Source organism: Phoca vitulina, unplaced genomic scaffold, assembly GCF_004348235.1.
Source record: "Phoca vitulina isolate PV1807 unplaced genomic scaffold, GSC_HSeal_1.0 scaffold12, whole genome shotgun sequence".
Lineage (NCBI taxonomy): Eukaryota > Metazoa > Chordata > Mammalia > Carnivora > Phocidae > Phoca > Phoca vitulina.
Genome location: NW_022589715.1, coordinates 17,647,674 through 17,669,838, shown reverse-complemented (window position 1 = coordinate 17,669,838; position 22,165 = coordinate 17,647,674). Strand labels below are relative to the sequence as shown.

Here is a 22,165-nt window from a genome sequence, read left to right as displayed (position 1 = left end):
TTTTTCCCTGAAAAAATAAATGCAGAACAGACCCTGAAGGGTTAAGTTTTCCATCACCTTGCCTCGCAGTGATCAATACATATTTAATGTGATGTTGGTATCCAGGCACTCCACGGCAGCTCCAGGCAACCCTCTGAAGTAGACAGAACTATCTTTCCTGTATCCTAACCTCACCTTTCAGAACCCCACTTCTCCCTTGAACAGGTCTACTCTGCCCCTCTGCTGTGAGACTATTTCTTTTTGTTCGCTTCTTGCTGAGACTTGTCCTTGGTGATCTATCAGCTACGAAAGAATTTACAAATTACCCTAGCATGGTAATTTAAAAAGCGAACAGACCAATCTGGCACACCACCATACCGTTGATTCTCATTATTTGCAGTAGTTATATCCTATAACGTTGCTGTGAACATTGAGTTAGAGAATACTGAAACACTGTTCCTAGGGGAACATCCTAGGTTCCTATGAGCCTCTGGTTACATTTTCATTCACTGATCAATATTTAGCTGTGTTTTATGCATGTTTTTGTTTAAAGACACATTATTTTGTATATATTGTTGACTCATTAACATTGAACTCACAGCCAACCTCACTATAACTCATTCCTGAAGGAAGCTCATCTAACACATGCCTTTTCTCTGTAAAGGCACATCACAACTTTCTTACACTTAGGACCACTAAACAACACTTCAACACTGCACTTGGAAGCCATTGTAAACAGAGAAATCACCAACAAAAGGCACAAAAATGCAAAATATGTGGCATTAAATGAATGCAAAAGATTACTTATTTGCAGTATAAGAGCTGAAACAAAAAGGTGGAACTTTGTGCTGTTTGACCTCAGCTGGAAAAACACACAGGTTAGGTGACTCACATTTTTTGCCATATTGTACATATCTGTGAAAAACTACACAAGCATTGCTTTGGGGATTACAAAGAAGCTTTTGCTGCATAGGCAAACTCACAAATAAGGTGTCTGCAAGTAATGAGGGCGAAGTGTACATTTAAGACACAGAGTTAGGGGCGCCTGGGTGGCTCAGTCGTTAAGCGTCTGCCTTCGGCTCAGGTCATGATCCCAGCGTCCTGGGATCGAGTCCCACATCGGGCTCCCTGCCCGGCAGGGAGTCTGCTTCTCCCTCTCCCACTCCCCCTGCTTGTGTTCCTGCTCTCACTATCTCTCTCTCTGTCAAATAAATAAAAAATCTTTAAAAAAAAAAAAAAGACACAGAGTTAGACATTTAATATTGGAAATTAAGATAACTGGGTAGGGTAGAAGGAGGTAATATCTTGGTGTTAGGATATCTATATTCAAAAAAACAAAAAACAAAACAAAACACAGTAGTTTCTTCTTGTAAGAACAACCCTGGAAAAAATCTATTATATCTATATTCTTTTATAATGTAATTGGAACCCATTAATTTGGTTGCACATGATACTTTTGAAAGCAGGTCGTGGAAAACAGTTAAGGCCTGATAAAAGTCTAAAGTTTAACTTCATAAATCCCAAACTGTCCCTGAAAGGGCCCTTGGAGCATTGCAAGATGTTTTAAAATTTCAAGGGAAACATACAGATGTCTCTCAGATATTATGTGAAATAACAGCCAACAGGAGCTCACAGTTTAAACAATAGGTTGGTATATTCCTTTTAATAACATCCTATATTTGTGAAGCTGGGTTTTTGGTAGTTGCCATGATAAAAAGAAAGCTTTGGTTATATTCCGAGATTTGAGAAGTCATGCAGTGTGCAACAGGCACCAGGCACTAGGTTGTTAAGTTTAATCAACTTTATCCATTTTTGTTATCTAACTGCTTAATCAACACAACTGTTTGGTTTGTGGCTGTTTTGTTTGCTTTTTGTTTTGTTTTGTTTTGTTTTTAGCCAAGGGGCACCTTGAAAAAATTACTGAGGCTCAGTGAGAGTATTTGAAACAATAGAGTTTGGGAACCTATGGCTTAAATATTTTTTATTTTCATCTCTGTGCTTCAGTTTCCGTATCTGCAAATGAGGACAGATATTGCCTTTGCTATAAAGCACTAGCCTAGACCTGGCATTTAGTAGGTTCCCAAGAAATATTTTTCTTTTCTCATCCTGCTGGGATGAAGTTTCTTATTACAATCAGTTAATGAAATACAGTTTGTTAAATAAATTAACAATATTATTAAAACTGCAGGGATTGGAGTTACTCATCAGAGCTAGGAGTTGAAAAGACTTTTATGACAAAACTGATTTTCCTATTACAGACTGCTATTATCCAGTTAATTAACATGGTCCTGTAAGGTTCCCAGTTTTGTTTTCCTAACTCAAGTAATTAGAAATAATTTTATATGAATTTTCAGAAAAATTCAGTAATTTAGTCTTGGTCATTCATTTATTAAGTATTTGTTGAATGCTTACTAGATGCCCCACACGGTTGGAGGGGCCCTGAATGGAGAGGTAAACAAAATAGAAGTCCCTCTCTTCAAGAAATTTATATTCCTCTGGTGGGAGACAGTTTTATGAAGGGTGGTCACTGATTGGATGGCATTTGAGAACAGACTTGGAGAAAGAGGAGGAAACAAGCCATAAAAATATTAGGAAAAATGTGTTCCAGGCAGGGGGAAATGGCAGGTGCAGTCTAAGGATCACACTGAATGAGATGGGAGCCCTTGATGTGTTCTAAGCTGACTTAGCTCATACAAGGATCATCACCCTGGCTCTGCTGGAGAGAGTAGAATGTATGGAGAAAAAATAGAAGTAAGGAGATCAATCAGGAGCCTTCCAGAATAATCCAGGATAGAGATGCAGTGGCCAATCAGTCCTGACTGTGAGGGGATTTTCTTCTACATTGACTTTGGGAAAATGTAATTCCAGTGGCATAGCTTTCTGTTTGGGAAATCCTCCTTCTTGCGTCACCCAAACTCTCCTGTTGCCTCTCCATGTCCTCATCTTTCTACTCCCAGTTAAGCTCTCATACACATTTGAGCCTTTCTTTTAAATTGTCATTAATATATTTTTCATGTGTCCTGGTGAAACAACTCTAAATCCTACAGTCTTTTCTCATTTTGCTTCCCTCCAGAAACTGTTGTAGAGAAGACTGAGCATTTGATTGGGAGCCAGGCACGTAGATTGATCCTGCTCTGTAACTGACATGTGGTGTGACCCTGGACAAGCACATGATTTTCTTGAGCCTCTGTAATAGGCACACACTAATCTCATAGAGGAGGAGATTTTAGAGGCCAAATACTTTAATTGTGCCATTTTACAAATAAAACCCACTTTTGCAGTCTAACAGATAATAGACCCAGGGAACCAAGAGTAGATCCAACGTACTTTTTGATGGTTGTAAAAAGGACTTCCCTGGGGGCACAGAAAGGCAGAATTGAGGCTTGACCCCCAGTTTCCAGCTTCCAATCCAGTGAATTATACATTTTGGTGATTCTTTTTATTCTATATAAACACTACCTAATGATACAAGTCTTATTATCTTTGGGCCCATTTGCAGACCTTCAATATTTTTCCATGTCTCCTTTAATGTATGGAGGTCCTTGGCCAACCAAAACCTAACACTGCTACTTGTTAAAATGATTAATTCAAAAAATAACAGCATGAGAAGTAGGCACATTTACATGCAATTAGCAAACTGCACATGCACAGAACTGTTTATATGGCTTGGATGGGTTTGCTGCATGATTAAGGCACAAGAAAGTATTTTAAGCTCATCCATTTGCCTGGTGTTACTTGTGATGGTCAAAAGCATAGGCTCTGGAACGCCCTCAGCTTGCTAGGTGTAACACCCTGGAAAACTGACTTAACAACTCTGAGCCTATTTATACAACTGTAAAATGGACATTAAATTGTTTGGGAGGGGAGGGGCAGAGGGAGAGAGAGAGAGAGAAGGTTAAGCAGGCTCCATGCCCAGCCTGGAGCTTAATGCGGGGCTCGATCCCACAACCCTGAGATCATAACCTGAGCCGAAATCAAGAGTTGGACGCTTAACTGACTGGGCCACCCAGGCACCCTAGGCATTATATTTATTTCATTAGGTTGTTACAAGGATTAAATCCTTTAGCTGAATGCCTGGCCCATAGTGGTTGGTAAAAATTATTTCTATTATTATGATTATTGCAGTTGTTATTATGTATATGTTATCACTTATTACTTGAGTTCACTTTTACCATTTACAAAGCATTTTCGTATATATTTTATCCTAGAATCCTGTGAGGCAGACAGGGCAAATAGGAATTATTATCTCCATTTTATAAGTGAGGAGAGAGAGAAGCAGAAAAACTGTAAGTGACATAAACAGTTATTGGTGGCAGAGTTGGGCCAAAAACACTCAGATTCCCTGGGTCCACATCCAGGTTTTTTTTTGTTTTTTTTTTCATTTTTAAACTTTGTTTTGGTTTCTGAGCCCTAGTCACTTGAATGAAAGCTCATCATCATTAACCTTATGCTGCCAGGTTGTGTCTGTCACTGACTCATCTGCTAAACACACAGATCATTGAAATGTTTGGACACAGTACTATAGGCCCTGTCATATTTTCCTTTTTTCTATTGAGTGAGGTTTTTCATTTTACTTTCCTCTCTCCTTTTCAAAAACTAATGATGAAAAGCGCTTGCAATCTTGTCATCTCATCTGTCAGCAGAATTTACCAACTTGCTGTAATTGTTCTGCAGCACATTCCAGAAGAGTGAAAAATGATCAGAGATTATTGTCTCTGTCCACAATGGGAATACAACCAGTTATTGGAACCAGGTTCTGCCCACCCCACCCCTGCTTTAGTTAATAAAGTATGGGAACAAAACCTCTTTCTTCCCTCTTTCTTTTAATAATTCTGTGAAAGAAAATTGAACATCTGTAGATGACTGAGTGAATATTAATAAGGTTGATGGAGAGAGAGAAGGAAAACAAGGAGATGCCAAGCCTTGGAAATTACTACGCATAATGTGATATTGGCACGGAGACCCCGTTTTGTGCCTGTCTGACCAATCTCAAGGCTTCATGAATAACCACACCTGATTAATTACACTGAGGTAGCCAAAGAAACCAGCAGAATCAAAGTGTGCCCTTTTGGGAATGGGCAACTGCACCATCAGTACTGCAGTGGTCTGCTTCTTGCTTTTTGAAATACAGAGCCCTGGAAGGTGGTGCTCCTTGTGCCAAGGGGCTGTTTGTGGGTAAACTGTCAGCTTTCAGTCTAATGACCATGGATCTGAGAAGTTCGCACGAATGCACTATCTCCCCTCATGCACCATCCTCACCAACTCCACATTCATCTTCTTAGAACTAACAGAGGATGATAGTCTACAGTACATGCTGCATGATTTAGAGGGCTTTAAGCAAGGTGTAACCTCTCATGCCTCAGTTTCCTTATCTGTAAAGTGGAGGAAATGGTGTCTACATCATAGGACTGTGAAGAAAACTGTATGAATTAGAATATGGAAAGTCCTTAGAGAAAACCATGATGGGCACATGAAAAGCACTTAATGTATGTTATCTATTATGGTCATTAAAGATATGGAGTATTTTTATTTCTGGGTTTATGGATTAATTCATGCCTTTTCTCTGACACAGGATGGATAGGATCTTCATGTAACTACTCACTTTAAAGCCGTTCCATAGCTCCAGTTCTTACCTGATTTATAATGTGAGAAAGATAGACACATTTGGGTATTTGGGTCTGAATTCTAATTCTGTTATTAACTAGTTTAGAGACACTGGGCATGCTGTTTCTCAGAACCTTGGTTTTCTATCTCTTAGAATGATCCTTATTTCACTGTGCTGGTTTTAGCTAAATTGATACTATGAATGAAAGAGCTGTTTAATCCTTGATGGTTGTATAGTGATTGGTAGCTTCACTTTTTAAAAGTGAATGAATTGATTTCAGAATCTTAAGTAATGATGATGGCAAACATTTTTTAAATGCCTATTATATGCCAGACACTTTACACAAAGTACATTCCTTAATCTTCACAAAAGTCATAGAGGAACTTTTATCAACACCGGTTCACAGGGGAGGAAACCAGAGCTAAGAGGATTTTGCCAGTGGTCACACAGGGATTCATATTCAGGCAGTCTTGACTCTGGAATCTATAGTTGCAACCTGTACACTACACGCTTTAGTGACCACATCAGATATTTCATCTGGACTAACCACTGGCTTGGAGATGATCAATTCTTTTTGCTTACTAAGACTAGAAAAGACTGGGAATAGAGCAAAAAGGGCATTATAGACCAAGTATAGGTACAACTTTTGTTGTTGATGGTGATTTTCTATCTTAGAGTAGATTTCTATGGGTGACAAAAACACACGAATATATTTTTCTTAAAATTAGAAAGCATGTCAAGAGCTAAACAGACTTTTATACCTACAGGAGGAAGTAATAGAGTGTATTTTTTTAAGAGATAAATCAGGGCAACTTGGTTTTTCTGACTCCATTTAGAGTCAATACCCTCCTCCATAACCCCCTACACGTAACTGCCCACAAGATCTCTTTCCTGGGAGCTACTTAGTTTTTGCAGCCGCAGAATATATGGGTGGAGTTGAAGTTTATCAATTTAAAATATGCTGATTCTTCTCTTTTCCTTTGTACCTTTAGACCCCAGAAGAACTAGAGGATGATTCTGACTTTGAACAGGAAGATTACGATGTGCGCAGCCGGACAAGTGTTCAGACTGAGGACGACCAGCTCATTGCGGGACAGAGTGCACGGGTGAGTGGACATTCACGACTTGGGTTTCATGCGCTGGGGCTGTGTACACCAAATTGGTTTGAGGAGATTTCTGATCCAGGGTCTTGGAATCCCAGAGATTTATAGCTCAGAAATCTGTGCTTTCATCTGTGGTTGTTCTTAGCAATTCATATTTTACACAATGGAAATAACCATCACTGCTTCTGATTTCTGTTAACTCCATTCTCTCTCCATCACTTGAAACTTAGCAGTCACATCAATGCAAACAATTTAAGAGTCTAGTGGATTTTGTTGGGTTTAGCATCATGATGAGATGCTTCAACAGCTAGGGGACACAGGAATGCTCAGATCTTGCATTGGCACAGACACCATAGTGCCGCTTGAAGTCACCAAGCTTGTTAACACAAGAGGCAATGACAAATGGAAAATTAGAGTACTATTTTGTTAATGGCTGGGCTGTTACTGTTCCATACTCTGACGTAGGGTCTCTGATGAGTAAGACCACATCTTTGAAATTGGTTCAAGGACATCAAAATAGAGACAGAACTCCCCCACCCCCTCCACAATATCTACTTATGGCAAGGGCAGTAGCCCTAGATCTGTCTGCCATATGATAGAGAAAGAAATTATCGAGACATACTAGAAATATGCCAGCTTAAGGCATGGAGCAGGAAGCAACAGAAAGATCATTTCTCTGGCTGACATTTGAACACTCTGGAGCACTCCATGACACTCTCTGCCAACACAAGTGTTTCAAAAGAGGATTCTGACCAATTCTATTAATCGTATCTCCTTGAGGGTAGATGCAGGTAATCAGGAGATTAAATCCCTGGGGATTACAAAAGGAGGTAAGAGTCTCCTCCCTTTAAAGGTTCAGTTTTTATGTGGTAAAAACAGTCCCATTATAGATTGTGTTCTTATTCTATTCTAATTAGAATTACATTCTAATTCTCTGTTAAGTTTTACTTAAGAAAAAATAAGGTAGAGGACGCATGAGTTTGAGACAGAGGTAATTTAGAATAGTGGCTAGGAAACCCCAGAAAGCTTACACTGGTTTAGGAATTGTGAAAGAAGAGTAGGAATAGCCAGTCAGAGGTTAAAATAAAGAGGACTCAAAGAAGACTAAGCTTTATGTTGAGTCAAGAAAATCTTTGTACTTAAAACCCAATTTCTCTTTCGTGCTTTATGTCCTGATAGTCTCATGCAACAATGAAATGATTCACAAGATATAGATGGACATTGATAGGGGAAATGTGAGGGTAAAAGCCAGAATATTAAAGATGCACCAGCTTTGATTTTAGACAGACTTGGTTTTGAATTGTAAAGAGTGGAGTGAGGACCATGCTATGCTCCATTACATGTTGCTTAATTTCTCTGAGCTTCAGTCCTATTATCTGTAAAATGTGAATAATAGACTGACTTGATAGGATTCTTTTGAGGTTTAATTACTTAATATTTGTAAAATAATGAACGCAATACCTGACATACATTAAATACTCAGTAAAGGGTGACTAAAAATTGCCATCCCTTGGAAGAGAAATTATTTTGGATCACAGATTGGTGACAGTAGAAAAGTACACAAAAGAATATGAGACACCCTACCTAGAAAATCTTTTGTAGACTGTAAGCTCCCCCCTGGACCCCTCCCCACCAGTGTTGAAAACTAAGAAATTCATTAAGCTGAGACGCTTTTGAGCCTGTGTTGGCATAACACTAAATCAATTCATCCATCAAGTCAATTAATCTTCAAAATTAGGTAAAACCAGCATTTTTATATCAATGATAAAGGGCAAATTTGAGTAATTCATCCAAACATTAATCAATTCAAAGTCAAATTTGATTGACTGCAACTTGGTATTGAAACAGTCCAGTATCCATTGACTTGTTTTCTCAAAGACCAAGGCATATTATACTACCCTTATCGTACTTTATAATCACCATCTTGTCAAAATGGCATGATTAGTCCCACTTCTTACCAGGAAGAATGCAGTCCCATTGTACTTCTGTTTCATGCATCTTATGATAGGTATCAAGTCAATTAAGTGGAAACAAAAGTCAGATAGCCCGTCTGTATCATTTATTATTTTTTTCACCCAATAGGTGAAAAGACAATAGTCTTGTTTGAAAGGTTTTTCAGCATGAATTATGAACATGGTCCAGGATGGTAAGAACAAAGTACCCCTATAATCCAGCACTTGCTGATTTGTCTTTGAGATCCATCATGTGGTCTGTGTGATTAACTTGCAGCAGACAGCATTAGTTATTGAGTCAGCCTATTTTAGCCTGTAATTATATGATGACAAATCAGAGACCTAGAATTATGGCTGTAAGTTGGAAATAAGAGGGTGCACTGAATTGCGGAGATGACAGATGGTCGAACTTTTGACCAGAGAAGTACGGTAGCAGGAGGCAAAAGTTGTCTTTGACAGAAGTTGTTGCTCTTTGCAGCACCCAGTCCTTCCCCGATGTTCATGGACTTCACTTTGTGTTCTCATTCAGATAAATTCTTCCTCTCTGAAAAGGGTAAATTAATCTAAAAGGAGGTTAAGGTAGGAGAAAAGCTTTTAGTATCCACTCCAACTTTTCTCCCAAACTCTGAAATTAGAGTGTTTATTTCCTTTATGTGTCCCTATGTGCTGCTTCTCTACAGCGTTTTATGAGCAAGGGAGAGGCAGAGAATGATCATACTCTGATCCAATCAAATGTAGAAGTAATCAGACCTTATGATCCTAGACACAACATCTTATAAACTGTTTCCTCACAGGTTGATGTGGTTAAAATTGGTCAGCAACAACTCTTGGACACTTAACTTGGTGATGGAATATATTATTTGGAGGCACACAGACCTTATTTTAAATATGGGCTTGGCCAAGCTGTGTGACTTTGGGCAACTTTCTTAACCTCTCCATGTCTTATCTGTGTATGTATGTGTGTGTGTGTGTGTGTGTGTGTGTGTGTGTGTGCATGCACAGCATTCTACCTCATGATGTCATTAAGAGAACTGCATGGTAAAATGTATCACAAGATGTGTCACATGCTGTCAAGTTGACAAAGAAGATGATGATGCTTATAGCGTAAGGTAGTTCTTCATTACAAGGCTGGTCAAATAATTGAACCTAAAAAAGCGTGGACAATTTAGGAAATCATGAAAGTTTTTACTTGACTAAATGGGACAATTACTTCAATTTTCCTATTTACTTCATGGTCTGAGACTGGTAAAAGTCAAAGGACCCACTCTTTAACTGCTTATATTTATTATTCTGCTTTAAAATCAAGTGAGTAGGAATGGACACAGTGAGTTTTAGCTCTTTTAATCATTATTTATAAACATTCTTGTACTTGAAGCCTAAATGTTAGAGTCTTGCTCTAGTTTAAGGAACTAATACTTGTCAGTTTGGAAGCCCATAGACTTCAAATGTCATTTCTCTCTTTGAGATTGGAAAAATAATCATATCAAAAGCTCCTGAGATTTAGGTTGAAGAAAAGATTCTGGGCCGAGTGATTATTGGCTTGTTTCAGTGATTTATACTTTCATTTAGTAAGTAGAGTTTATAACTTCAATCACAAAAAAAAAAAAAAAAAAATGGCTGGCTGTTCAGAGGAAAGGCTGGGAGCCTGGGTGGGGGCGCAGGAAATTCTGTGGATTCAAGTCTCTGATGCCACAATTTCGGGCCCCAGATCAGCCAGATCAACAATCTGTAGAGCTATGCTTGACTCCTGTGCATAGAAGCAGCAGAAATTCTCAGACCACCCCAGGTGATCACATCAGAGAAACAGAAAAGCTGATTTGTTCCCTTTCCTTTTGGCCATGAAAATCACTTTTCTCATGTTCACTTAGTTTGAGGGAAGGAAAAATTGCATGTTACATATTTTGTATTCAACTTGATTTGAATGTAGTCAGCCTCTTTTTTTTTCTAGCTAGAACGACTTTAATGTGTTAACATTTCAAACTGCTGAGTTACATTGATAAGACCTAATTAAAACTCATGTGTTGAATTTTAATTTGATTAACTGGCAAATTTCTCAGTTTGTGATCTGTTTATAGATAACCTTTTTTTTTTTTTTTTTAATTCCAGTTTCAGAAAAGGTCAGTTATGAATTTTTAAAAGCCAGGAGCATTTTAAGAATATTTAGGAAAAGACTTCGGCTCATCGATAGCTACATAAGCAGAAGCAAATGTAATGACACTTGCACCCAAGTCACACACCATTAAGTGCATTATGCGGGTCGAGCACCCCTAGAGTCAAAATAACATCTTCTTTTGCAAATCTGCTTTGAAGGGGCCATTTTTTTTTCCCTTCAGAATTGTGCCGTTAGAAAATGTTTGTCAGTTCTGGTAAATTCTCTTGAACTATGTTGATGCAGTGAGTGGAAAAATGGTTACACAGTCAATCAAAAGATTTTTATTGAGCTTCTATTCTTTGCAGGATGCTGAAACCTCTACCCTAAGGAAGCTCAGAAAGAAGTCAGAAGTAGAACATTAATAGGAATTAGAGAGTGGAGCAAGGCAGTTAATACTCAAATCCTAAATTATACAATTGAAACTCATGTGATACAGTTGAAAGATAAGTGTACACCCTTCAATGCACAAATTAACTCTTTTGAGACAATGAAAGTTTCATTGCTTTCCATCTGGGGATTGAATGTAGAGGCTGGAGTTCTGCCGGGTAGTTTTACAGATTCTTCTACAGAGAAGTACCTAGTGAATGGCTTAAATGATGATGGTCAGGACTTGTGAGGTCTAAGTAAAACATGATTATCAGCTTTGTATGAGGAGGACAAATTAATGTAGGATAGTGTAAGATCATCAGACAAGGATGCTTCAGGAGAAAAGAGCATATTTAACTTCTGCAAATCCAAATCTATCTAAAATGCATTGGAATAGCTGTCTTGTTATTAGTACAATATTGTATATGTGAGTTTGTAACCAACTCTTTGGTTATATATTAACCACCTTTTTTGGATACAGTTTTTAAAGTACTTTAAAATATCTTTCAGAAATAGTGTTTTAAATATTTTAACTATAGTATTTGTAGCAGTCTGGCTTTTTAAATATGGATTGTAATTTCTGTATATACACATGCACACTCACACACATACACAGAGACTCACATGCTAGTTATATGAAGTCACACACGTGCATGCATGGAAGTTAGTAAACATGACTGTGTATTAGTAAAATGTATCTGTGCAGGTAATAGTCTGGGACACCTTCATGCAGATAAAGCCTCATCTCTAGGTTGCTCAGCCTGGTGAACAATGCTTGTGATTTCAGCAACCCTTGCCCCACTGGGATGGGATCATTGTGCAGTGTCTAACCTGCATGGTTGTGCATGGTGATCCAGTTGTGCTCAATAATTAAGCATGGTGTTAGTTGACCTGGGTATGAATCCTATTCCTGCAGCTTATTAGTCGTGTAATATTGAGAATTTAATTTCTCTGGGCCTTAGTATCATCATTAATAAAATAATAACACTATTATTAATCTTGTAGAGTGATTCAGTAAATTAAGTTTTTTTATAAACATAAGCCTCTTAGCACATGACCTGGTATACATTTCTGTACTCAAGGAATCCTGTCAATCTTCTATTTATGTATAGTCCCGTAGACTCTGGGCCCATCCCTGTCTTTCATGGCACCTAGATAATAAGCTAGAGAGGTAGCTGGAAAGGAAAACTAATACAGACATGATGATAACATGTTAGCAGTAATCCCATATATGCTTTCATTTTTTTGACAAAACACATTTATTATTTCACTTGCTGTCCACCATAACACTTTGAGGTAACTGTTTACTATACTTAGATCTGAAGAAGTTAAGAATATGATCCAGTAACAAGTAGGTCTTAACCTAAGTCAGTGACAGAGCCCATTGAGCCCAGTTTTTCGGAGCTTATGTCCATTGATGTTTTTATTAGAAATCAACTACCGTGGGTAGGGGGATGGGGTAATTGGGTGATGGGCATTAAAGAGTGCACTTGATGTAATGAGCACTGGGTGTTCTATGCAGCTGATGAATCACTAAATTCTACCCCGAAACTAATAATACACTATATGTTAACTAACTTGAATTTAAATAAAACCAAACAAAAAAAAAGAGAAAGAAATCAACTACCTTTCGTTCCAACAATTCACTTACATTGGGAGGAGCTTTATAATTAAGGAAGCAGAGTTTTCTTGTATGTGTTATTTTACTTGTCCTTTGCAAAAGCTGTAAGTTCCCCAAATCATGCTCTCATTGGTGAATACACATATCCCAGAACCATAGGGCTGCTAGTGCTGTCATACTTACCCACATGCTCCTTTCTCTGAATCAGGTTGCACATGGTTCTAAGAAGATGCAATGAGGTGATGCCAAACATTGCATTCAGGGCTTGCTACATACATGGTGTTTAACAGATATGGTTGATTGTCTTCATTTGTGATACTTATATTCTGTAAAGTCACCATGAACGCTTAATTAGCAACTATAGAGTCATTGCTTCTAGAGGAAATAGAGGGTTAGGTTCCTGAGAGCTGCTAGTCTCAACATTTTGTTTCAACCAATCAATAAATAATGTTTAATGAATGTTTCTTCTCAGATACTTTATTTTATAGTTTTGATTCATTATCATTGAACTCATGGCCAAGGGCACTATAGCCCCTGCCTGCATGAAGCTTATCTAACGCATATATATTTCTCCATAAGGCACATCACAGCCTCTCTGTTCTTAGGGGCACTAGGCAGCACTTGAGCACTATGCATGGGGGCCATTTTAAATAGCAAAATTACCAACAAAGAGCACAAAGATGTGGAAAATGTGGCACTAAAGAGGCGACAGAAAGGACACTTGTTTAGTGCTGAAACAAGAAGACAGAAAATTTGTTGTTCAACCACATCTGGAAACAGGCCTGTTAGGTGACTCATTTTTTTTGCAACTCTGTGCTTGTCTGTGAATGACCAAAAGTATCACAAGTCTTGATTTTAGGGCTGCCAAGAAATTTTAGAGAATAGGCAAACTTGTAAATAAAGAATCCATGAATGACGAGAATCAGTTCTTGCTTTTCTACATTCCCATACCGAGCAACTATTGAAAATCGACCTTTGCTTCCTAAACCTGTACTTTATCCCATCACAACTTCTTCTACATACTTCTAGGCTCTGTGGTTAGCCATGGTTACCTCCGGATTTGCACAGAGGAGGTGGAAGAGGGCTGGGTCTAGGTATGCCATCCCTGAAATACCCTGGGCTAGGGGATTGTTAGGTATCTAACCGTGGATTCCTTCATTAACACTCATGGCAAGTCTCCCGACCCCACCCCCAACTTGGATGCTCAGATATTGTTTAAAATTCCTGTCCTTCCTAGCGACAGAAAGCCTTTTTCTTTTTCTTTTTTTTTTTTTCCTTCTCTGAACAGATTTCAGTGTTGAAAGAGGTGCATTCTTTCATCTGGTAAAAGTTTCCTGAGACCAAATATAAAAATTGTCAAGAATAGATTCTTTTGAACAAACATATGTCATCAGAGAGACACAGAAGTTCTGTTACTGTCAGTGTGCACCTACCTTTTGGATCTCTATATTTTCTGTGTATAGGAATAGGGATGGGATTTGGGGGACCTTACCAGTCTGTGCTTTTGCCTTCCTAGGAATGGAGAAAACATCCTTTCTGGAATGGTGGGGCAGCCTGTAAACCTTGTCAGGGTCTGGCTTTGCCATTAGCTTGAGGCAGAGTCAACCTACTGTCTGTATTTACTTTGTCACCATTAGTCACACTGTTTCTGTAACCCACACAGGCCATCATGGCGCAACTACCGCAGGAGGAGAAGGCAAAAATAGCTGAGCAGGTGGAGATATTCCACCAAGAGAAAAGCAAGCTGGATGCCGAAGTGGCCAAATGGGATGACAGCGGCAATGATATAATTGTGCTGGCCAAGCAGATGTGTATGATCATGATGGAAATGACAGACTTCACAAGGTGAGGCCCAGAGACAGGAAGATCATTTTCTCATTAAGCCCAGAAGTATAACAGTGTATATTAGCATGTGAAAGCCTCCTGAAAAATTAAAACACTACATCAAAGCAAGGTAGTGGTATTATAAAATTTACATGTGTAAGTCAAAATGATCTGGACCTAATTCTTAGCAGATAGTCAAGGAGGACAGATTCATTTTTGTGATTATTAATTGTTTTAATTATCTATCCAAAGTCAGTCATAAAATCTAACCCCTTGGGGTTGAGTGACTCATTTTTGTTCTGTGCTGTTTTGCAATGTATTTAAATACTGTTTTGAAGATGAGGTGAATGATTTGTTCATATCCCTTTGGAAAAATCGTGTATCGATACATATGTGTGTGTGCATCTGTACATGTAATAGTCTGAATGCTAGGTCATGACCTAGCATTAATTTCAGCTCATGTTTTACCTTTGCATATAAAGAATCAGGTTCAACAATCTGATTCCATAATTTTGACAGGGAAATTAAAAATTGTATAACTTTTATTCCCTTTTGCTCTAAGCACTGCTTTTAATAAATCAAGAGACCAGTCAGAATTTTGTCAGGAGCATTTTCTTCACCAGGGGTCATTGCTGTTTCTGCCACTGCAATTTTAATCTCCTCTTTAAAGGGAGGTGACATTTCTGCCCTTCCTACTACACAAAGGGCAAATCAAGGGAGAGCAAAGCTCAATGAAAAAAAAAAATGCCTGGATTTTGAAGCTGAATACCAGGTGATTTTGGACCAGCCTCTTACTGTCTTTGTTTATTTTGCAAAATGGGGAAATAATGCTTTTCTCATCAACTTCACAGGAGAGTTTTAAAATCCAAAGAGGTAATGCAGTTATAAATTATGTTGCTATACAAATATAAGCTATCACTTTACTGTAATTCCCCCCCCCCCCAGGAAACACAAATACACATGAGCAGAAATGTTTTAATGATTAAACATGATATTGGTTAATAAAACTATGTAAGATATATGGCAGTGTCAAAACATCACCTTATGGGTGACAATATTTTTAATGATTATTGAATGCTTCTAATAAGAGAAGGCTACAATTGATTTTAGGCTATAATAAAATATAGAATATCTCTGCTTCATCCCCCTTACCCTTTGCCTCTGGCCAATATATACTAATGACATTGCTGGGCCCTTTCTCTAAATATTTTTAAATTGTTTTTGACTTTGGTGGAATTACTTTAGTGTTATGAGGGTGACCTTTGAGACTTTTAAATGTCATTGTATTCATTAGAAGTTCAAATTCGTACATTTGGTTAGTCTTTGTTGGCTTCACAGATTTATTTCACACACGAAAAATAATAATAGAAGAAAACAGTCCGAGACATTATTTCGGTCTGAATTTACTATGAATCAGACTATCCTGGCAGCCTCAGTCATTGCTTTTCTAGGCCTGTGATAACTTAATTCGCTTGTTTTCAAGATTGTATTAGTATTTTATCTGATGGATATTATGCAATCCATTAATAACGTCACTTGAACAAATAATCTCATTAGTTTAAAGTGAATAATGAATCTAGTCAAGTTGCTAGTTTAGATCAGAAGAATGCTTTATAACGCTCCAGATTATAAACTGTGGTCAAAGAAGAGAGAGAGATTTGAGGGGGGCTTGTTAGATGACGTTAAATAAGATGGACTTTCTATTAGTCAAAGTACAGTTTTAAAAGTGAAAAGAAGGCCACTTCAATTTCCTAGGGATTTCATATAATCATTTTATGCTGATTTGAGTAATGAAATGTCTAGAATGCTACTGGTTATCATTTTTCCCACCGCCTGATGAGTAGTTTTGTGCCTCTTTTTGAGGGCAAAGGGAGGAGCACAGAAATTAATGATGAGAGAAACAGAAGAGGGCGTGCATTGGAAATAGAACACAGGAGGCTGAGCTTTTGCTGCTGCCTCCATCTGGAGAACCTCTTCCTTGGCAAAGAGGAAGCTGACTTGAGCCTTTTTTTTGGTGGACTGTCACCTGAGTTCTCTACACTTAACCATATGCAGTATTATTATTATTGCCCTTGCATTTTCTGCTTCAAGGAGGAATAATTTCAGCTGTATACCTCTAAAGAGCCCTATGTCCTATATTCTCTATTTAAAGGAAAGGCGATAGCTGGTTAGGAATCGAAACTTGACTCTTCTCAAATCATATGTTTAAATGGCATCTGGGGGCAAAAAAATACCCTTGCATTTATTATCTTGTTGTTTTATTCTTATCAGTAGCTAACTCATTAATTTGATTCAGTAATTTCAGTGATCTACACTCCATTATTATTAAAATTGGAGAGGTTCTGCCTCATTATTTGTGAAATAACTTCCTCATGGAGAATAAAACTAATTATGCCTCATGTCTCTTTCCTGTTGAGTTCTTGACTTCTTTCTCATGGGCAATGGCAGAAGCACTGTCCTGCAGAGGGTGAATCCATATTTCTGATGTCATTCTCAGTAAGAAATAGCATGTACCAGTCTTCTGTCCCAATAACATAAGGTGTGCAGATGGCAGAAGCTCAGAAAAGAAACCCAAGTTTAATTGTATAGCAAGGAACAAAGCTGTCTTTTGAGACCAACTGTAAGTTCTGATCTGTAAGGAAAAGGATTTAGGCTAAGAAAAGTGACTTTCAGGGTACAGTCAACTGTAAAATGCTGAGCACTAGGCTCAAAAAACATGTAATCACCCCACTCTTCCCAAACTTCATTTCTGCTTTAGAATAGACACTCAGTACCTCAGCCTAGGTGTCATTTGACCGGTCTTTCAGTTCCAATTCTTGACACTTTTCTTTTCATTCCAAGTCACATCTGGCCATTAAAGGGCAACCGTCTGCCTCCCTTTACACCAACACCCTCAATTAGTTCTGTTCATAGAAAAAAATAAAAGTACTGAGTTTGCTATACAATGCCTACCTTTTTAAAAATTCTTTATTGAAATATAGTTGACACATGATACTACATTAGTTTCAAGTGTACAACATGATGCTTTGACAATTTTGTATATTATGTTATGCTCACCCCAAGTGCAGCTACCAGTACAACTGACTGTATTCCCTATACTGTGCCTTTCACCTCCATGGTTTATTTATTCCATAACTGGAAGCCTGTATCTCCCTCTCCTCTTCATCCATTTTACCAGTACCCCCATCCCCTCTCCTCTCTGGCAACCATCACTTTATTCTGTGTATTTATGCATCTATCTCTGATTTGTGTGTGTGTGTGTGTGTGTGTGTGTGTGAGAGAGAGAGAGAGAGAGAGAGAGTTAGAGAACTCATTATTCATTCATCTATTGATGGACACTTGGGTTGCTTCCATATCTTGGCTATTATATATAATGTTGCAGTAAACATATGGGTGCATATATCTTTTTGAATTAGTGTTTTCATTTTCTTTGAGTAAATACCCAGTAGGAAAATTACAGGACTATAGGGTATTTCTATTTTTAATTTTTTTTAGAAACCTCCATACTGTTTTCTGTAGTGGCTGCACCAATTTACATTCCCACCGACAATGCCCATCCAAACCAACACTAGTTATTTCTAGTCTTTTTGATTCAAGCCATTCTAATAAGTTATAAGGTTATATCTCATTGTGGTTTTGGTTTCCGTTATTCTGATGATTCGTAATATGGAGCATTTATTCACGTGTCTCTTGGCTTTTTGTATGTCTTCTTTTAAAAATGTCTATTTAGGTCTTCTGCCCATTTTTGGATTGGATTGTTTGTTTTAGTGTTGAATTGTATAAGTTCTTTATATATTTTGGATATTAACTCCTTTTTGGTTATATCATCTGCAAATACCTACTCCTATTCAGTAGGCTGTCTTTTTGTTTTGTTGATGGTTTCCTTCACACTGTGCAAAGGATATTTTTTTTTTTAGTGTAGTCTCAATAGTTTATGTTTGCATTTATTTCCCTTGCCTGAGGAGACATATCTAGAAAAATGTTGCAAAGGCCAGTATCAGAGAAATTACTATGTTTTCTTCTTGGAGTTTTGTGGATTCAGGTCTCGCATTTATGTCTTTAATCCATTTTGAGTTTATTTTTGTGTGTGGTATTAGAAAGTGGTCCAGTTTCATTGCTTTTGCAGATAGCTATCTTCATCTGGTTTTGGTATCAGGGTAATGCTGGCCTTGCAGAATGTATTTGAAGTTTTCCTTTCTCTTCCATTTTTGGAATAGTTTGCAGAGAGTAAGTATTGATTCTTCTTTAAATGTTTGACAGAATTCACCTGTGAATCTGGTCCTGGACTTCTGTTTGTTGTGAGTTTTTTTTTTATTACAAATCCAATTTCATTACCATTCAGATTTTCTGTGTCTTCCTGATTCAATTTTGGAAGAGTGTATGTTTTCTAGGAATTTATCTCTTTCTTTTGTGTTATCCAATTTGTTGACGTATAATTTTTTTGTAGTACACTCTTACAGTCATTGTATTTCTGTGGTGTCAGTCGTTACTTCTCCTTCTTCATTTCTGATTTTATTCATTTGGGTCCTCTCTCTTTTTCCCTCCAGTCTGGCCAAAGGCTTACTGATTTTATCTTTTGAAGAAGCAGGTCTTGGTTTCATTGATGTTTTTCTATTATTTTTAGTTTCTTTTTCATTTATTTCTTCTCTGATCTTTATTACTTCCTTTCTTCTACTAATTGTGAGCTTTGTTCTTCTTTGTCTAGTTCCTTTAGGTTAGATTGTTTGAGGTTTTTCTCATTTCTTGAGGTAGGCCTGTAGTGCTCAAAACTTACCTCTTAAAATTGGTTTAGCTGCATTAGAAACACTTTGAACTGTTGTGTTTTCGTTTATTGGAACATGTAGACCATTTACATTTAAAGTAATTATTGATTGGTATGTACTTTTTGCTATTTTGTTCATTGTTTTCTGGTTGTTTTTATAGTTCTCTGTTCCTTTCTTCTTGTTCTCTTTCTTGTGATTGGTGACTTTCTGTAGTGTTATGACTGGCTTTCTTTCTCTTTATTTTTTGTGTATCTAGTCTAGGTTTTGATGTGTGGTTACCGTGAGATTCATATATAACATCCTAAGTATACAGCAGCCCATATTAAGTTGATGATTACTTAAGTTCAAACATTTTCTGAACAACTTCATTTTTATTCCCCTCTCCACATTTTGTGTGTATGTTATATTTTACATTTGCTTTATTCTGGAAGTCCCCTTGACTAATTTTCTTTAAGATTTTATTTTAATTCCACTTAGTTAACATACAGTGTTACATTAGTTTCAGGTATACAATATACTGATGCAACAATTCCATACATCACCTGGTGCTCATCACAAGTGTACTCCTCAATCCCCGTCACTGATTTAACCTATCCCCCACTCACCTCCTCTCTGGTAACCGTCAGTTTGTTCTTTATAGTTAAGAGTCTAATTCTTGGTTTCTCTCTCTCTCTCTCTCTCTCTCTCTCTCTCTTTTGCCTTTGCTCATTTGTTTCTTGCATAAACATAGGGGTGCATGTATCACTTTTGATTAGTGTTTTTCTATTCTTTGGGTAAATACCCAGTACTGCGTTGCTGCATTATACAGTAGTTCTATTTTTAACTTTTTGAGGAACCTCCATACTGTCTTGCACAGTACTGCACCAGTTTGCATTTCCACCAAAAGTGCAAGAGGGTTCCCCTTTCTCTACATCCTTGCTAACACCTGTTGTTTGTTTTGTTGATTTTAGCCATTGTGACAGGTGTGAGGTGATATCTCATTGTAGTTTTGATTTGCATTTCTTTGATGAAGACTGATAAGCATCTTTTCGTATGGGGCACCTGTGTGGCTCAGATGGTTAAGCGTCTGCCTTCGGCTCAGGTCATGATCCCAGGGTCCTGGGATCGAGTCCTGCATGGGGCTCCCTGCTTCTTGGGAGCCTGCTTCTCCCTCTGCCTCTCTCTCTCTCTCTCTGTCTCTCATGAATGGATAAATAAAATCTTTTAAAAAAACAAAAACAAAAAAAAACACCATCTTTTCATGTGTCTGCCGGCTATCTGTATGTCTTCTTTGGAGAAATGTCTGTTCATGTCTTCTGCCCATTTTTAAAATTGGATTAATTTTTTCTTGGGTGTTGAGTTTGATAAGTTCTTAATATATTTTGGATACTAACTGTTTGTCAGATATATCATTTGCAAATATGTTCTCCCATTCTGTGGGTTTCCTTTTAGTTTTGTTATTGGTTTCCTTTGCTGTGCAGAAACTTTTTATTTTGGTGAAGTCCTGGCAATTTATTTCTGCTTTTGTTTCCCTTGCCTCAGGGGTCCTATCTAGAAAAAAGTTGCTCAGGCCAATATCAGAGAAGTTACTGCTTGTGTTCTCTTCCAGGATTTTGATGGCTTCCTGTCTCACATTTAGTCTTTAATCCATTTTGAATTAATTTTTGTGTATGGTGTAAGAAAGCGGTCCAGTTTCATTATTTTGCCTGTGGCTGTCCAGTTTTCCCAACACCATTTGTTGAAGAGACTGTCTTTTTCCCATTGTATATGCTTTCCTGTTTTGTCAAAGCTTAATTGACCATATAATTGTGGGTTTATTTCTGGGTTTTTCTATTCTGTTCCATTGATTTATGTGTCTATTTTGTACCAGTACCATACTCTTTTGATTACTATAGTCTTATAATATAACTTGAAGTCCAGAACTGTGATACCTCCAGCATTGCCTTTCTTTTTCAAGGTTGCTTTGGCTATTTGGAGTCTTTTGTGGTTCCAAACAAAATTTAAGATTGTTGGTTCTAGCTCTGTGAAAAATGCTGGTGGTGTTTTGATAGGGATTGCATTAGATGTATAGATTGCTTTGGGTAGTATAGACATTTTAACAATATTTGTTATTCCAACCCATGAGCCTGGAATGTTTCCATTCTTTTTGTTGTCTTCAATTTTTTTTATCAATGTTTTATAGTTTTCAGAGTACAGACCTTTCACCTCTTTGGTTAGGTTTATTCTTAGGTATCTTATTATTATTTGATGCAGTTGTAAATGGAATTGTTCTCTTAATTTCACTTTCTACTGCTTCATTATCAGTGTATAGAAATGTAACAGTTTTCTCTATGTTGATGTATCCTGTGACCTTATTGAATTCATTTATCAGTTCTAGTAGTTTTCTGGTGGATTCTTTTGGGTTTTCTATATAGAGTATCATGTTCTCTGAAAATAGTGAAAATTTTACTTCTTCCTTGATGTTTTGAATGCCTTTTATTTCTTTTTATTGTCAGATTGCTGTGGCTAGGATTTCCAGTATTTTATTGAATAAAAGTGGTAAGAGTGGACATCCTTGTCTTGTTCTGACCTTAGGGAGGAGACTCTTAGTTTTTCCCCATTGAGGATGATGGTAGCTGTGGCTTTTTCATAATAGCCTTTATTATGTTGAGGTATATTCCCTCTAAATCTACTTTGTTGATGGTTTTTTCATGAATGGATATTGTACTTTGTCAAATGCTTTTTCTGCACCTATTGAAATAATCGTATGGTTCTTATTCTTTCTCTTATTGATGTGATGTATCACACTGATTGACTTACGGATATTGATCCACCCTTGCAA

At 37.5% G+C, this 22,165-nt stretch overlaps 1 protein-coding gene across 5 annotated transcripts in view; it reads left to right on the top strand.

Moving 5' to 3' along the window:
* Positions 1–22,165, top strand: part of CTNNA2 (catenin alpha 2) — a 1,077,601-nt gene that overhangs the window by 993,242 nt on the left and 62,194 nt on the right. For all 5 annotated transcript variants that reach the window (XM_032410576.1, XM_032410575.1, XM_032410577.1 and 2 more), the window contains exons 14-15: positions 6,577–6,690; positions 14,442–14,623. In XM_032410576.1, coding sequence (XP_032266467.1) covers positions 6,577–6,690; positions 14,442–14,623 — 296 coding nt within the window. The remainder of the gene's footprint in view (positions 1–6,576; positions 6,691–14,441; positions 14,624–22,165) is intronic.